The 17912-nt window shown below is 36.9% G+C and overlaps 1 protein-coding gene across 2 annotated transcripts; it reads left to right on the forward strand.

Annotated features, from left to right (window-relative positions):
• The first annotated feature begins 221 nt into the window (after positions 1 to 221).
• On the forward strand, positions 222 to 3319 carry LOC107465862 (uncharacterized). Of its 2 annotated transcripts, none has more exons than XM_016084838.3 (4): positions 222 to 384; positions 656 to 2199; positions 2291 to 2427; positions 2886 to 3319. In XM_016084838.3, the coding sequence occupies exons 2-4, from the start codon at positions 657 to 659 to the stop codon at positions 3114 to 3116; spliced, it is 1911 nt and encodes a 636-aa protein (XP_015940324.1). In that variant the 5' UTR covers positions 222 to 384; position 656; the 3' UTR covers positions 3117 to 3319. The 2 variants fall into 2 exon arrangements, with proteins under 2 accessions (XP_015940324.1, XP_052109588.1); XM_052253628.1 differs by having other exon boundaries at positions 2291 to 2374; positions 2886 to 3047.
• Positions 3320 to 17912: the final 14593 nt, after the last annotated feature.

Here is a 17912-nt window from a genome sequence, read left to right on the forward strand (position 1 = left end):
ATCGAAATATGCTAGTTCGATTTATATAAAAAGAGACTTTGGATGATCCACAAATTGTTTATTTTGGGTGGGTGATATAAGTATTTTGCCCTTATTTATAAACAAAAATCAAAACAATACTGAATACAGTGAAGCAAAAAGGTTTGGATGCTTCGTGGAATCATGTGTAGTGTTGGAAAATGCATGGTGCACGCAAAGGTGGTATTTGTAGTTGCTTTGCAAGTGTCGTTTTCTTCTTTTAGCGCGTGTCACCAATGTCCACGTAATGAGTAATTCCTTGTAAAATAATCGACCAATTAAGTTTACCATGGCTGATTGGTACGGTGTGAAGCAATTAATTAGTTCTCAGCTCTCGCGAGTTTCAAGCTAAAGCTCTCAGTTCAGGTAATTCTTGTTTCTTTGAAATTTCATTTTATAAGATATTTCATCTTGTAATTCCTAAGCTGTGATCGACACACATTATGCATAGAGAAAAACCATATTCACTCAGTTAATTTCTAGATATAATAATAATTAGTGCAATTGCATGCTTGGATGATGTTGTTGTTACTAGTTTTCTTTCAAATTTGATGAATTGTATATATTTAGTTCAATTTGTTGTCGAATGATACAACTTAAACTTGCATGTTTGTATATTATGATTATTATTATGTAGGATGGAATTGGAGGAACCAGAAGATGATGAGTGGAATTGGAAAAATAGTAGTACTAATAATAAATACTACTTGTCTGAAGATGATGATGGCGACGGGAATAACCATAACAGTAACGGTGGAAAGTGGGGTTGGGTTTTGAACCTTGGAAAGAAGGTGTTAGTGGCTGGTTTGGTGGCAACTTCCGCCCCACTTGTTGTTCCACCACTTTTTGTTGCTTCTGCAATTGGCGTTGTTGCTTCTGTGCCGTATGCATTTTTCTTGGCAAGCCGTGTTTGTACCCAGACACTGATGAGTAGGTTGCTTCCTATTCCTTATCATCATGAATATCATGTGCTTCTTGATGAAGATGAGGAACAGCTTGGAAAGGATGGTGTTGAAAATGGGATTAAGAATTATGAGAAATCTGTGATATCATCAAATGGTGGGAATGAACAAGGGGTTGTGAAGGATGATGAGTCGCGTTCACTAGATGCTCGCTGTAATATCTCTAAGGAAGGTGATCAAGAAATAGAAGAAGAGAATTCGGCAGAGAGAATGCTTGATGATGACGAGGTTATAGGAGATGAAATTGACGATGGAATTGTGATGGAAGAAGAGTTGAGTGGGGAAAGTAATGGGGAGCAACCAATGACAGCAGGGCATGGAGTTGTGATAACAATTGAGGGTATTGATGAGAATGAGGTTGATGATAATGATGTTGTTGAAGAATTCAAGGCACCCTTTGATGTTACAAGCATTTTCGTAGAGGAATTCGGGGATAAGGCCATAGAGGGTGACATAGATGAAGAAGAGTTGAGGAGGGAAACTAAGGAGTTGTTGGAAGAAATTAGAAATGAAGGTAGAATGGATGATAATGGAGGAGAATACGTAAATGGAATCCATGGAGGTACTAATGAGAACAAGGAAGAAATTGATTCAGTTGAATATTCTGCAGTAGCACATAACACGCACAGTTGTAATACTATGGAGGAGATTAAAGTAGCTGTAATAGGAAAGGAAGAACTAGATAAAAGACTCTGTGAGCAAAAGATTCCACCAATAAATACTGAAGACAAGGATAATGTCTACAACTGTGTGGAATCAAATGATCCTATCAGAGATGTGTTAGAAGCCGGAGAGGTCGACAGTGCAAGTGTCTTGCAGAAGCGTTTCCATGAAAATACTGAACTACTAAGTGGAACTAGTTTCCAACATGAAACTCATCCAGCTGAACCAGTTAGAGATTTGGTGATGGATCAGGATTACAATATTTCACTAGCTGATGAATCGTCCAAGGTTATAGGCAGAAACATTGTTTTGGATTTGAATGATGATGAGGAACCAGACCAAGTGCTAGACGGGTCTACTGTATCTCAAGGGGTGAAATTAGATGACAACATTTCTGCTTCTGTAATTCAAGAACCTCAGTTACATAAGTATGATGAAATTTTGGATTCAACAGATGCAGGTTCTGACGAAGTTTCAGCTGAAAAAGGGTTTGATTCGTCTGATCAGAAAATAATATATCCTGGCGCAGACACATGTACAATTGAATTGCATGAAGGTTAGGCCTTAAATTTGTATGCCACTTCCATTTTGTATACTATTCTTAAGTCCTCACATAATATCTGAAATTAATTAATTTGTGTTTGCAGAATGTTCAGTTGCAATGGTTAATGGTCACACAGCTCTTATAGAGGTGACTAATTCCTCGGTAGAGAAAGAACGAGAAAAAGAGGGTAGGCCATCTGAAATCTTCTCCCGAAAAGATGCGATGCACCCTTCTGATGAGGTCTGGGCTTTTTATATGTGCACTTTTTATACCTTGGCCATCTTCATCCCTCGTTTATTATATGGTTCATAACTAGTTCAGTTGGATTTATAATGTTCCTTTATAAGTTCTAAAGGCGTTATAATTTGGCTAATGAACCAAAGCTTGTGTTTACATGTTGTTGGGCGTTATTACATTGACTATCATGATTATGTCCCTGGAATTTAAACCATTTATCTGTAAATTGCTTTTAATAATTCACTCTCAAATTTTCTTAGGGTTCTCTATCCCCAGCTACAAAAGAACCTTTCGTCTAATCCACTCTTGTGAAACGGTCCTATTTTGAACACGTTCGAACCACCTCAGAAGGCCATTGCCCAATCTAAATGTCCTAATTTTGATCTCTTATTTTCTCAATTTCTTGAATATGGTTGTATTTCTTCAACAATGAGGCTAATTTATTCTAGATCATTTTGCAGGTTACGTTCAATGAAGAGAGCATGTGGAAACAAATCAGTGTCATAAGGAAGATAATAGGATATGAAGGTTCAAAACAAAAATCATTCATAGATGAATTAAAGGCTCTCTACATCTTCACTGGAGTTGAATTCCCTGCTTTTCTCAAGGAGAATCCCTATGATCCCGCTGAAATTAATAAAAAACTCCACTTTCTCATGTCCATAGTTGGAATCAAGTCAAATGCAGATTAAAATGTGACCTATGTATTAGTATTAGTATATGGTTTTCTTCGGTATCTAATGGGTGTACTTTTCCTTTTGTGGACTTGGTTCATGTTATTTTATACTAATGTATAAGTAATATGGTCGTGAGAGTTGTAAAGCATGTTACATAAATATAAAATTTAGCCATAAATGAAGAATCCTCGTTAATATAATGTTTTCTTAGTATTCCATGTTCTTTATGTGTGGTTTTTCTTCTTTCTCCCATTTTCCGTTTTGGTCATGACTCGAGCATTTTTAAGCAGATTGTAATGTGCCTTAACCATAAGTTTAAGATTTCATGGTTGCATGGTTCTCTGATTACAGAGCTTAGCCTAAATTGTGAATGCTATATTCATGACATCTTCAAAAGATAACACTGTACAAAAGTGCTTTTAAACCATAATTAGTTAGCATTAGGTTCACTATTCACTATTATATTCACACCGAAATCTTGCAAGGTGGACCGAAACAAATCAGGTTACACGCATAATGTTTTAACTAAAGTGGTTAATTTATTTGTCTATTTAATCATAAGTTAATTTGGGTTTGTTAAATAGTTAGTTTATTTGTCTGTTTAAGTAAATATGGGGGTTTGAATTTTACTTTGTGGATATAACAACTTATTAGTTAGCAATAAATTTTTAAATAAAATTTTGATCCGTGACGGATTAATTTTTAATGTACCGGACTGGAACAAAAAAAAAATGCATGATGCATCTAATATATGAGTGGGGAAGTCAAAATTCAGTAATTCATAATATCTTCATAAGGTAACGTTATTAGGAGGAGCCCTTCTTCCAACTTTGACCTCTTACCATCAATTTTGTTCACATTATAAACCCTTCAAAGGATATAATTAAGATTGCAAATCTGAACCTTTTGTTATAAAATTGCTAGTATAAATTTTATTTCAAATAAATATTTTTCTTCATCAATTAAGAAACACAGAATCGCTTAATATGTAATTGTTTATACCATGTAAAGCTCACATGCTGACTACATATTTTTCTAAAATGAATATAAAAAATGAAGCAATTTCATTTTTTCTTTTTTCCCTCAAATTAGGGAGTTATATGGCCTCAATTAATTCGTAAACGTAGTCTATAAAGGATTATGGAAGTCAAAATGTAAATTCCATATTAAGCTTTCTAGAGCATTAAATTCATGAATTACATATTACCTAAAAAACAAATTCATGAATCACGTATATACATATACCAGTCAATTTCTCTCATTTTAAGCCTTTTGGAATGTTTGATTTTTCAAAACAAATAATTAGATATGCACAATTATATATCTCTAAAAAAACGAGTAAATCACTATAATGATCTTGAGATTCACGCGATTACTCAATGTAATTTTCGATATCTCAATTTCACTATTCTAGTTCCCCAGATAGAACTCTGGACACCATAATAGTCCCTAAGCATTATTCTGACGATGAGTCAGCTATAGCAGCACTAGCATAGCGTCAGTTTGCCATGCTAGAGCATCTTTTTCTTCTTCAACCTCTTCTTCTTCTCCTTTCCACTCTTCCTTCCCTTCCGCACGAAAGCTACTTCTTCTTCTTCCTCCTTCCCTCCCTCTCGCACCAAAATCCCACAATAGCAACCTCCACAACTTCTGCTTTTGCTGTTCTTCCTTCCCTTTTCCACCAAAGCTGCTTCTTCTTCTCCCTCCTTCTCTCCCTCCCGCACCGAAGCCTCACGACAGCAGCTTTCACGACTTCTTCTTCTTGCCTTCTGCACCAAAGCTCCATGGCAATAGTCTCCACAACTCATGCTTCTTCTTCTTCATCCTTCCCTTTCGCGTATACAAATCTTGTTCCTTCGACACCACCACATGCACCTTGTTCTTGCTAGCCTTTCCCATTGCCCACGAATATTGCTCTCCTCTCATCACATCAACCGCCCCGATCATCACCATCTTTCTCTCGAAAGCCTGAACATCCTTCCTCCTGATGAAGTTTAGCACCGACACCAGCCACAACCACTTCTTCTCCGGCACGCTCCTCTGAAACGCCTTCCTGAAGTTGGACACACCATTCTTCAGCTTCTTCCTCACGTACCCTCCAATCAGTGCCAAGAACTAAACTCCAATAGTAGTAGTGACGCCAGAGCTAAGTGGCCCGTAGAAGGAAAAACCAAATTAGGTCCAATGTGGCAAAGTGATACCACGTTAATGCTACGATAACTGACTCATCGTCAAAAAATACTCGGGGCTACTATGGTGCCCAGAGCTCAATCTAGAGGACTACAATAGTGAAATTAGAATTTCGAAGACCTTATTGGGTGATCGCGTGAATCTTAAGGACTAATATGAGATTCACTCCTAAAGAATGGATTTAAAAAAGAAAACAGAATGTTTTAAGTTTATTTTTTTAGGTATAAACAAAATAGGGAAAATTTGTTTAGTATGGAAGATGATTGTGTGTAGTTTGTAACCCTCTACCACACAGAGCTTTACGCTTAAGTTCGTAAATCAGAGGTGGTGAGGTATTACGACTTCTAAAAGTAAAAATATGTATATAGATATATATGAAGAGAAGCTTAACAAGGAGCCTTGTAGAAAGGTTGAACAATACAAAACCCAAAAGTCGCCTCACACTTGAATGGTTAGGCGTAGAAGAAACAGATAACAGTGTATGAAAAGGATAATATACATACGAATATAGAGTTCCAAAGATACATATAGCAAGCTCCAGACTCGACCTACAAGTTATACAAGTGGAGAATATGTACATATCTATATACTAAGTACAAACTACAGCTCCCCAAAATAAATCTTCGCTTGTATAAGAGTCTCCAGTAATGCTTAGTGAGGTGCCTCACCTCCTGTATCTGAAAAACAACAGAATATATATGAAATGAGAACTGGGGTTCTTAGTATGGTAAAGGTGCCCATATAGATAATAAATAATATCCGGAAAAGCTAGAGGCATTCCAAAATCTTCAACAACCTATATCAAATCCTAAAATTCTCATTAAACCAAATATAGGTGACTATATATAAGGATTCTAATCTAACTCTTTACTTTCCGTTCTCTGCAAACCTCCAAATCATCAAGTAGAAACAACCCTCAGCATCTCCTCCACCAGTATAAGGGTTCTCTCAGTAACAAACACAAACAAAACAAACAAGAAAAACACAAATATGGAAACAGAAACATCAATTAGATCATGTAGTAGTTAATTACAGTTAAGTAAATAGGCAAGCCAAAGCAAATGCATACTCAAACAAAACATACAAGTGCATATTCAAATCCTAAATATACACAATATACACAATAATCCTAAACTATCCACGCAATAATCACACCAAATATACATAATTCCAATCCATCACAATTATTATACATCAATATAACATTCACAATCTCATATCCAACCTCCATTCAATTAGTCACATATCACACATAATTTCATTAACTAAAACATGCAATTCAATCTTCATCAACACCAATGTTTATCATTCAATACTCATCAATAATCATCATCAACCTTTAACATCATAACAGCACTCCTTCATATACAATCTCATTCCATATTCTACATCATCCTATTCATTCATTCAATTAATTCATGCAATTCAACCTATCTTAAGGCTACTAGCCTAAGTTTCACACAATATTATATATTAACTACAAGAAACCAAAACCATGCCTTGACCAATTTCTCTCCAGACTCAAAACACCTCAATACCCTTCTCTTCACAATCTTTAAAGCCAACTCGACAAGTTTCCAACTACTAGAGTTTAGTTACAAGCACACTACTTTGCCAATTTGACTTCTATTCATATGAATTCAATCTAATTTTATATAATTTCATACATAACAATAATTTCAATACCTAAACTTCATAAAATTAGAGAATTCAAAGGCAGTAGGAGTTCCTCAATTTTACTGTAAGAACCAGAAATAATTAATATAAAATAATAATAAATAAATTGTCCAAAAATAGGTCAAAAATTTAGAGGTCTTCATTTGAAAATTTAGAGGTGAGATTTGAACTTAGTAGAATGTTTCGAGTTGGGAAACATAATTTTCTGCGAAAAATTGTGTAGTGGTAAAGTAGCCAGCAGTACCAGCTTAAGTATGTCCGGTATTGCGTGAGAGTAATAAAAATTGTAAAATAACTTAGGAAAACAATTAAAGTTGATAACCGGGCACTAATTCTAAAGGTTTGGCTCAAAGTTAGGCCAAACAAGCCAGAAACGCTAACAGGTTAGGCCCAAGCCCAACATATATAAAAGAGTTAATGAACCCAATTTAGGTCATAACTTGTAACACTCTACCACAAAGAGCTTTACGCCTATAACGTAAATCAAAGGTGGTGAGGTATTACGACCTCTAAAAAGAAACATACATATATATACTTATACTGGATAGAAGGCTTATACAGAAAATTATAGAGACAAGTATATAAATAGAGTTTCAAAGGATAGATACATAAGCAAGTTCTAAACTCGAAAATAAACCAAAAGATAAACATAATTCCTGTTTTTCCAAGTCAACCTCTAGGAGGGACAAAATATAAAATACAAGGTGGAGAATCAATTTACATATATAAACATAAACCAAATACAACCACTGAGTCCCAAGATAGTTCTTCGCTTTCAAGAGTCTCCAGAATGCTCAGTTTGGTGCTTCGCGTCCTGCATCTAAAAACAATAACATATGTATGGAATGAGAATCAGAGGTTCTCAGCATGATAATTTTGCCCACATAAATAAGATATAAGGTCCCGAAAAAGCCAGAGACAATCCTAGAACTCCGACATTCAGAATCAAACATAAAGAATAAGCTAAACCAAATTTCGGGTACATAATCAAAGGTTTTTAAGTTTGTAACTCAGATCCTAACTTAACCCTTTAAATCCTGCATCCTCCAGCCCTCTGAAACACCAGTGGAATAGCTCTCGTCACTCCTCCGCCAGACAAGGGCATCTCAGTTGTACAGACAAACAATACAGACAAAGAAATTACAAATAGAATGCAGTTACAGCAGATAGAGCATACAATAATTAAGCAGAGATAATCAAATAGGCAAACCCAAGTAAGGCGCATTCAAACAAAACAAACAAATGCATATGATGTATGCCTGCCATATGGCTAATGAGCTCATTTGTGGGTTATACAGCCAACCAGACATGTCTGACAGTTAACCCGGACATTGTCTCTCTATTGTGCATAAATATCTTAGCACATCGACTGACCATTCAAGGGAGAGTGCCCTGTCACCGTTAGAGAGAATATGTGCCTTGTCATCATTAGAGGAAATATGTACTCTGTCTCCATTAGAGGGAATATGTGCTCTATCACCTTTACAACCAGAGAGAAAACACAGACATACTCATCTCAATCATCCCCAATCATGCCTCATTTATCATATTCATTCTATTTTATAATCAAACTCAATTCTCATCATTCTTCTTCCTCATCTCTTTTCCAGAGCAAGTGGACAATGCCACTATCTCTTACCCGAGGTCACATATATCTCATCCAATTACAAATCATTCATTACTTCCATCATCCTCAATAATCTCTTTTCATTCACTATTACACATACATCATTAATTCAGTTAACACTTTGCAAAACCATTCCAAGTATCCTCCTCAATTTATTTAACACACTCATCCTCATTCTAAGGCCTAAAGGCTCACTAATGGGCCTTAAACAAGTATAAAGGAGGTTTGGAAAGTTAGAGTATTCGTTAAACATTCAAAACTATCATTTTTTTCTAAAACAGAGAGCTCGCGTACATAGGATTATGTTTGTGCACGCGAGATTGCAAAACAGGGAAGAGTGCTCGTGTCGTGTGCGTAGTCTCGCGTACGCGAGTTTTCAAAAATTGGATTCCACGTACGTAGGCCTTGTCCCGCATATGCAAGATTACAAAATAGTGAGCATAGCTTGCGTTGCGCGTGCAGGTCACGTACACGACACTCCCTTTCTTTCAAAAGTTGTTAAGTCAATAAAATTTTAGTTTTATACACTAACTTCTGACACTCATAACTTCCTCTACAAAAATCCGATTTGTGAACTTTAAACCGTTTTGAAGCTCTTGAAATTATCTTTAATGTGAAATTTCATTCAAATCCAAAATCGGAGACTCAATTTATAATCTGCCAAAGTTTGTTAAAAATTACTTTTTGCAAAAAATTGCCAAACCTCTATTTTACAAAACTTCTTTCTCAAAACCAAAGGTTTCACACTTGAAAACAATACTAAATATGCTTAATACCATTCTATGTCATTTCTATCTCTTCCACACATACCAATCACTCAATTATATTCAATAACTTTTCACACAATCCAACAATCCAAAATCAAGCAACATAATTCATCAATATATCAACAATCATAGTTCATATTCATCATCCTCACCACAAGAACCAATAATAAATTCATTATCAAGATAACTAAACATTTTACGTTAGGATTACTAAACATTAACTTAATTGTACATTCCAACGTATCCTATGGTCATCTAGCCTAAGTTTGCACGAGACATTATATATTACCTATGAGAAACTAAAACCATGCCTTGGCCGATTTCTCCCCAAGCTCAAACTCCTCAATTCAAGTCTCCAAGGTTCCAAATCAAGTGCTACAAGGTCTAGCCACCAGAGCTTGATTTCAAGTACTCCAATTCACCGATTAAATCTCTAATTTAACATAAACTCAATCTAATTCCATGAAATTCTCCAAATTAATAACTAGGGTTCACATAATTAGATAACCACAAGGGTTTAGAGGTTAACTATGGATTATTTAAACAAAATCCATTAATTTTTTCAAGTTAATTCAATCTTAATACATCAAAATATCAAAATCCTCAATACCCGTTAACCCAAAATTGAAATCTGAATAGAAGGGAAGGGCTAGGCACAAAAACAAAGTTTCTTACCAAAATGTTTAGTGAATTTTGTAGACAATTTAGAGACGAACGCGTGGCTACTGACGGTTCGTCAATCAGAACTCCGGATTGAAAGTTATGGGCGACGAAAGTTTACGGTGAATAGCATCTCCCCCAAATCACCGTGCTCTCTCTTCATCTTTATGCAAATCTGAATTTCTCAGAGTGGGGATGGGTTTTTATATAATTGGGCTTGGTTCTTGGGTCTGATTTAGGTCCAGTTCAATCGGTTCACCCATTGTCCCAGTTTTAAGCCAAAATCTTTAAAATTAGTGTTAAAATTCATATTTTAATTATTTCTACCACATTAAAATATAAAATTTAATCTTTTAATTTCTTTAAATAATAATTAAGTTATTGACTAACTATTTGTTAATTACCTGGAGTTTACATCCTACCCTCTAACAGAAATTTTCACTGTCGAAAATTTTGGCTACTAAAGAAAGTAGAGGGAGCACTCTCTAAAAACCTCGCCCAGGTCCGTGAGACGACATTTAGTTCCTATTCACCCTAAACAAGTGATATCAAGTTGATCAGTCTAAATATCGCAAGTCCAGTACTTCAAAGCCCTAAATGCATGCTCATGAACAAATATACCACATATGTCAGTTAGATATTTTAATTGGCATGTACAGACACTAATAAACCCCAATTTTGTGGTTTATCTTGTGCTTATTTTGGGGGATTTCATCACCTTTTCTCACATTTATTCAATGGAATAGCATGGTTTTGTAATTCTCCTTGAATTTGTACTTAAGTGTAAAAACATGCTTTTTAGGCCCTTAAATTGGTAATGTTTATTCACCTTTGATTCCACTAGATGCCTTGATGTGTTTGTTAGTGAATTCATGGCAATAATTGAGAGTATAGGCTATCCATCCTAGTCATTCAATGATTAATTCATCCTATTTAGTCAACTCCGACAAATGGAGTAAGGTATCATGTTATCTTCACATAGCGAGAATGTCAAACAAGACTAATCAATCATATCACAATAATAAACAAGAATTTATCTTATTACGTCATCCCCGACGATGGAGGAATGTATCATGTTATCCTCATACTCAAAGAAAGTCTAATAAGACTAGCTAATCTTAATCCAAAAGTCTTAGTCAACTTACTAATTGAATTAGCAAAAGACTAACGTCAATGGAAACAATATTAGCTAACAATTCTAGATCACCAACTTAGGTTGGGTTTTCATGACTCAAGATTGCCTTTTTACTCTTTCCAAGCCAAGAATGCTCAAAAGACTACTCTAACATCCAACCAAGCATTTTGTCAAACACTTGGAAGGTATAAAAGGAGAGCATGGTAAATGAGCAAGAAATAGTAAAATCTACCAACTACCAATTGCAAGGAAAGTAAAATTCATAACTCAAATCACAATAAAAGAACATCAAGCATTAAATTGCATTAAAAGAGATCCAAATCCAACATGAGCATTTATAAACCTAAAAGAGGTATAAAAGTAAAATTAACAAGATAAACAAGAAGAATTGAAGTATTATAACAAGAAATTGTGAAGGAAACAAGATGAAATCAAGTAATCAAATCTAGATCTTAGAGAAATTAACCTAATCTTAACCTAATTCTAGAGAGAAAAGAGAGCTTCTCTCTCTAGAAAACTAACTAAAGGCTCATCATGACTAACTAAGTGCTCCTCCCTTCTTTGCCCCAGCTTAAATTCTGCATGAAATAGCCTCAGGAATGTGTTGGATTTGGGTCTGGGCAGCTCAGAAATCGCCCCCAGCGTTTTCTCTTTAATGAGGTCAGGTGCGAGTATCAACGCGTACGCATGGGTCATGTACGCGTACGCGTCGCCATGCGACTTCATCTTCACGCATGCGCGTCTGCTGTGCGTGCGCGTCCATGAATGCACTCCAAATCCTTGTTTTTCTATGAGTTCTCCACTTTACATGCGTTTTTCTTTGCTCCTTTAATCCATTCTTAGCCTTTTCAACCTGAATTCACTAACAAACACAACAAGGCATCTAGTGGAATCAAAGGTGAATAAAAATTACCAATTTAAGGGCTTAAAAAGCATGTTTTTACACTTAAGCACAAATCAAGGGAGAATTACAAACCATGCCATTCCATTGAATAAATGTGAGAAAAGGTGATAAAATTCCCCAAAATAAGCACAAGATAAACCACAAAATTGGGGTTTATCAAACCTCCCCACACTTAAACTAAGCATGTCCTCATGCTAAACTCAAGAAAAAGACAAAGGGTATCAACATTTATTCAATGTAACTAAACTATATGCAAACTTTCTAAATGCAACTATCTATATGAATGCAATCACTTAGTCAAAACAAATCAACTTCTAAGAAAACATGTGTAAGCATAAGGGCTAAACCAATAGGAATCAACTCAAACCAAACCAAACCCACAATTGCATTGAATTATCAAAAAGATTTATAAACTTGCATGAAGAAGAATGATCATGGTGAAAACATGTAATTGAGCAATCGAACCCTCCGTTCTTGTCACTCAAGTGTTTGGGGTTGATTCACTCAATTCTCCTCTAATCATGTTTTCCAAGATTTGTTTTTCATCTAACAATCAACAATTATTCAATGTATGCATACAAATATCATGAGGACTTCCCATAGGTTGTAATGGGGTTAGGGTTAAGGTACGGTGCATATGGTCAAGTGGACTAGAATTTGAATCTTTGATTAACCTAAACTTCCCACCTAACCTATATAACAACCTATAAAATTTCAAAGCTAGCCTAACTACCCATTTTTCACTTTTTTACACACTTATGCATTTTCTTTTCACTTCACAACACCTATGCATTGATTTTTATTGAACTTTAATTTGGGACATTTTGTCCCTTCTTATTGCTTTTCTTTTTCTTTATTTTTCTATTTTTTCTTTTTTTTTTCAAATCTAAATTATATATAAGAACATCAATGCATAAGGTCTAAACATTTGATTACTACATGAGTATGCATCCAATCCCACATATAGAAATACAAAATACCCTTTTATCCCAACCAATGTTCCCAAATCTCCCCAAACTTGAATAGTAAATACTCTCACTAGCCTAAGCTAATCAAAGATACAAACAAGGGACATTTATTATTTTTTGCTTTAGGCTTGTAATGTGCTAAAATAAAGACAATTGGATTAAGCATAGGCTCAAAATCAGTTAACAATGGGAGATAAAAGGTAGTCTATTTGGGTAAGTGAGCTAATGAAACAATGGCCTTAATCATATAAGTGCATGTATACACAAAATAATGGACATATAGAATTAAACAAATCAAAGATTACAATCATAGAAAAAGAACAATTACACACAAGAAGGAAAATAAATGGTTATAAGATGTAACCACACCATTAGGCTCAAATATCACATGCTTGTGTTCTTAGCTGAAAAAAATGATCCACAAAATATGTAATTCAAGCAAGTTCACACAAAAAAATTTTCAATCAATTGGGGTAGTGCCCTATAGATAAATTCCTTGGGAATTTTATTGTTTTGACTAAGCTTATTATATGTATCCTGAATGCACTGTTGTGATTGAGAAATTTTAAAAATTCCTTAGTTTAATCCCTTTTTTCAATCAAACCAATTTCTTTTATGTGAAAAGGGTCAACTAGGTTTCAATAAATCCACATTTTCCAATCACAACCAAAAAGCTAAAACAACTACATAAAGCAAATCTAACTCAAAATATCAAGTACATATAATGATCTAAAATCCAAAATGCAACAATCTAAGACAAAAGTATCCCAAAATACTAATATGTACAATAATCCATAAGTGCAAAATAAAACAAAGTGACACAAACTAAGAGATAAATGTCTGAAATGTCGCCCAAAATAGCAACTCCGCCGACGGTGACGACGGTGACCTCCTCACACTTAGAATGGAGCACCGTCTTCGATGCTACTGCTCAGACTCGGGGTGAGGGTCAACGGTTGCATCTGACTGGGGCTAAGGCTGTGGCTCCATGGAGGTTTGCTGTGCCTCTGGGGTAGCCTGAGTCTGAGTAGGTGCCTCCGGCTGCTGAGCCTGCTCCTCCTCCTCTACTGAAGAAGGGTCAGAATCGGGGGGCATCTCGGCACCCATTGCTATAAGCATCTGATCCACTCGATCTAGGCATCGCATGATGCGATGCTCACTACGCTCCATGAATCTGAAAAGATATTGTACCAGTAGATATGTCGGCTGGGGTGCTGGTGGTGGTGGTGCAATAGGTGATGCGGGTGCTATAGATGGTTCTGCTGCAGTTAAAGAAGATGAAGGACCAGGTGTCGCTGCTGCTGAAGCTCTAGCTCTAGATCGATGCTGGGATGGAGGCTTTTCATTCACCCACGTCCCCCACGGAATAAATCTATCTTTCCCGTGGACTGGGGGTGGTGACACATCATCCGCTCTCCATGGGACACCGGCTCGCTGAGCCATCTCAGTGACCAAGGTAGGGAATGGGAGTGTGCCACGGACATGCACTCGCCACATAAATCTCTGGACTAATCGGGAAAAGTACAGCTCCTTTCTGTCTAGAATACATCCAATCAGAACAAGCATGTCCACCGAAATCTCAGCGAAATGCGTGGTTGGCATGACATAGTAGGCAAGGATCTGCTGCCACGTCCTAGCCTCCCACGTCAGATAATCAAATAGCATCCCCTTGTGTTTCTTGTTATCAGCATCCATTTCCCAAGGGGCGTCCGGGGTGGCAACTATACTCCTCAGGGCATCATAGTCATATGTCATGCAATGCATCTCCACCTCAGCCTGCATAAAGGCATCGGTATCACTGGTGTTGGGCAGACAGCGGAGTGCATCCTCAATAGCAACTTCTGTGATCAATATCTGTCTGCCTCGCAGTTGAATCAAGTCAAGGGTCGGGCTGAAGAAATTACAGTAAAACCCCTGAACCCATGACGTGTTCACTCGAGTTAGCTCCCTATCAACAAAAGCTAGACCCATCCCCTCAATACGGTTCTCAATAGATTGCCTCAGGTCGGCCGGAATGGCCAGTTTCTTTTCTATGTTGAGATTCTTCTATCGATAGGTCAGGAGGCGGAGCTCACAATACAGGTTAGGAAACCTGTCTCCATTAGTAGGAGGTTGTAGCTGATCTGCTTCCTCCTTCTCTGAAAGAGGGTTCTTGGCATAGTCGGTGAAGGGAGAAGCAGTGGAAGATTGAGATTTTTTTCTTTTCCTAGAGGTAACCTTTGCTTTTCCTCTATTAGACATCCTAAAAAATAGATATGACAGGATACAAACAATTAAGCCAAGTAGAGGAATATAAAGGAAGGAATTAAGCACATATAGAAAACAGGTAAAAGGAGGATTGACATATTCATGAAGTGAGTTAAAAGAAGAGAATTCTTGGAATGCAAGAAAACGGAATGAAGAAATCAATCCAAAATACAATCCAAGAAATCATGCAATAATAGTAGAATGCTTGTTTGTTAAGCCACAATAATCATTATGCCTCAAAGAATACAGAAGAGTTAATGCGAAACTAAAAAAAAAGGAATTAGAGAGTCAACAAATTTAAAGGTTAGAAAACTAAGTTAGAAATCAGTGGCATGACAATTACGGGACTTAACCACAAGAAACACAAAAAGTGTATAAAGAACAAGCATACTCACATTCATGAGTGTGATGTAAGTCATTGATGATGAAATATAGATTTGCATGAAAGCATACAATAGGAAAACAAGTCACCATCAATGTCATGGTCACTAGGTTTATAATAATTGGTGTTGCCAAATTAAAGTGCACTCATGCACCAAAGTCGAATTAAACAATGGAAAAATGGGTACATGAGTGAAAATACACCAATAGTTACAACACAACAAAATCTCATTCAAAAAGAATGAGATTAGGCCGCTTGAAAGTTTAGAAGACGTTTCAATGGTCAAAGAGAAAAGTATGAGTGAAAATGACCATGAAGGGGAAAGAATGAACCTAACTCGCATGATTTAAGACATTCAAGAGGTTTAACATGATTTGCGTAATCAAGGTCCTAATTGCCTTAGAATTTGAGCAATTAGTCCCCTTAATTCCGTCAATGTACATGAAAAGGGGAACCAAGATACAATACAAGAATGTTAGCCAATCAACCTGTGTAGTGAGCTTGGTGTATGTCAATTGAACTTCAACTCAAATAAGTACCAAATCACTACATGGGTGTACTTTAAGAACATGGTAATTTCTATAAAAATTTGGACAGCATTCCGGCAGTAAAATAGGTGTTCCCGGATAACAAAAGCAGCAAACTAACACATCTGAATCCATCAAACATGTAACAAGCAACATGTTCATATGGTTTAGGTGACACCAAGTAGAATTACTCAACAAGGCAGCAATCAACAATTCACATGAATCCAGATTCAAACAGCAGTAATCAGACACATACAAAACAACAACATCATCACTAATCAGCAAAACAAATAACATGCAACCATATCGGATAATAAGAACGGAGCATTTATTAGGCCTAGAATCCTCTAACCACAACCTAGCTACCTAACCACATGCATTTCTATCTAACCTAAGTAAACAAAATTAAATGACTAATCTAAGTAAACAGAATTAATAGTAGAAAGCAAAAAAAATAGAGAAAAAAGTAGGGAAACCTGGAGACTAGCAGAAATGTAAGGATGGACAAGGAGGGAAAAAATAGAAGCAGTGCCACCCAAGGATGGCAGCGACCTGGTGGTTCGCAGCTGTGCCGAGAAGGTGGTATAGAGAAGCGCCAGACTGAACAAGGAACGGTTGGCGGAGCAGAGAAGTGGAGCTTCTCTTCTGTCAAGGCGAAGTGAGAGAGGGAGAAAAGGGAAGAGATGGTGTGGATGGTGGTTGTGGTTGGTACGCCGGTGGCAATGGGGGTCCGCGGCGGTTCTGGTGGCGGCAGAGAAGGAACAGTCGTTAGAGAGAAAAAGAGAAAGGAAGGAGGAACGAAAAAAGAGAAGGGAAGAAGAAAGAGAAGAGGAGGGGGAAAGGTAGTAGATGGCGGCGGCGGGTCGCTGGAGTTGGCGGTGGTTGCAGAGCCAAGGGGGTGGTTATGGAGTGTGAAGGGTAAAGGAACGTTGGAGGTTGAATGGGGGTAAGGACGCGTAATGGACGCATGCGCGTGGGTGGTGGGACAGATGATGGACGCGTAAGCGTCATGTACGCTCAGGCGTGGGAGGAGAGGGGTGTGCGTCGACGCATACGCGTGAAATGAGAATTGGGCCAGAGGCACAATGTTGGCACCAAGTTGGCATGACTCTCGGGAAAAAGTATGGGTGCTACACTAACGCATCGGCGCGTACGCGTGATGTACGCATATGCATGCTTCCCTCTTTTTTTTTTCAAAAGCACCAAAAATAGCTAAAAATATTTCTAACACTACCTTCAACTCAAAACCAGCTAAAATGCAAAATTAGCAAAAATCTTTTTGGTTTTTGAAACTTTTCAAATGCAAAAATGATGAGTGGATAATTTATACGCTTTTTGGCATTGTTTTTAGTATGTTTTTGGTATGATCTAGTTAGTTTTTAGTATATTTTTATTAGTTTTTAGTTAAAATTCACTTTTCTGGACTTTACTATGAGTTTGTGTGTTTTTCTGTGATTTCAGGTATTTTCTGGCTGAAATTGAGGGTCCTGAGCAAAAATCTGATTCAGAGACTGAAAAAGACTGCAGATGCTGTTGGATTCTGACCTCCCTGCACTCGAAGTGGATTTTCTGGAGCTACAGAAGCCCAATTGGCACGCTCTCAACGGCGTTGGAAAGTAGACATCCTGGGCTTTCCAGCAATATATAATAGTCTATACTTTGCTCAAGATTTGATGGCCCAAACCGGCGTGGCAAATCAGCCTCAGAATTTCCAGCGTTTAACGCTG

The sequence above is a fragment of the Arachis duranensis genome, chromosome 9 (genome assembly GCF_000817695.3).
Source record: "Arachis duranensis cultivar V14167 chromosome 9, aradu.V14167.gnm2.J7QH, whole genome shotgun sequence".
In the NCBI taxonomy this organism is placed as follows: domain Eukaryota; kingdom Viridiplantae; phylum Streptophyta; class Magnoliopsida; order Fabales; family Fabaceae; genus Arachis; species Arachis duranensis.

Excerpts from the sequence above, each read along its gene's own strand:
- LOC107465862 (XM_016084838.3), top strand. The coding sequence starts at position 657 with ATGGAATTGGAGGAACCAGAAGATGATGAGTGGAATTGGAAAAATAGT. Across the intron at positions 2,200-2,290 it reads TACAATTGAATTGCATGAAG|AATGTTCAGTTGCAATGGTT; the intron begins GTTAGGCCTTAA and ends TTGTGTTTGCAG. Across the intron at positions 2,428-2,885 it reads CGATGCACCCTTCTGATGAG|GTTACGTTCAATGAAGAGAG; the intron begins GTCTGGGCTTTT and ends ATCATTTTGCAG.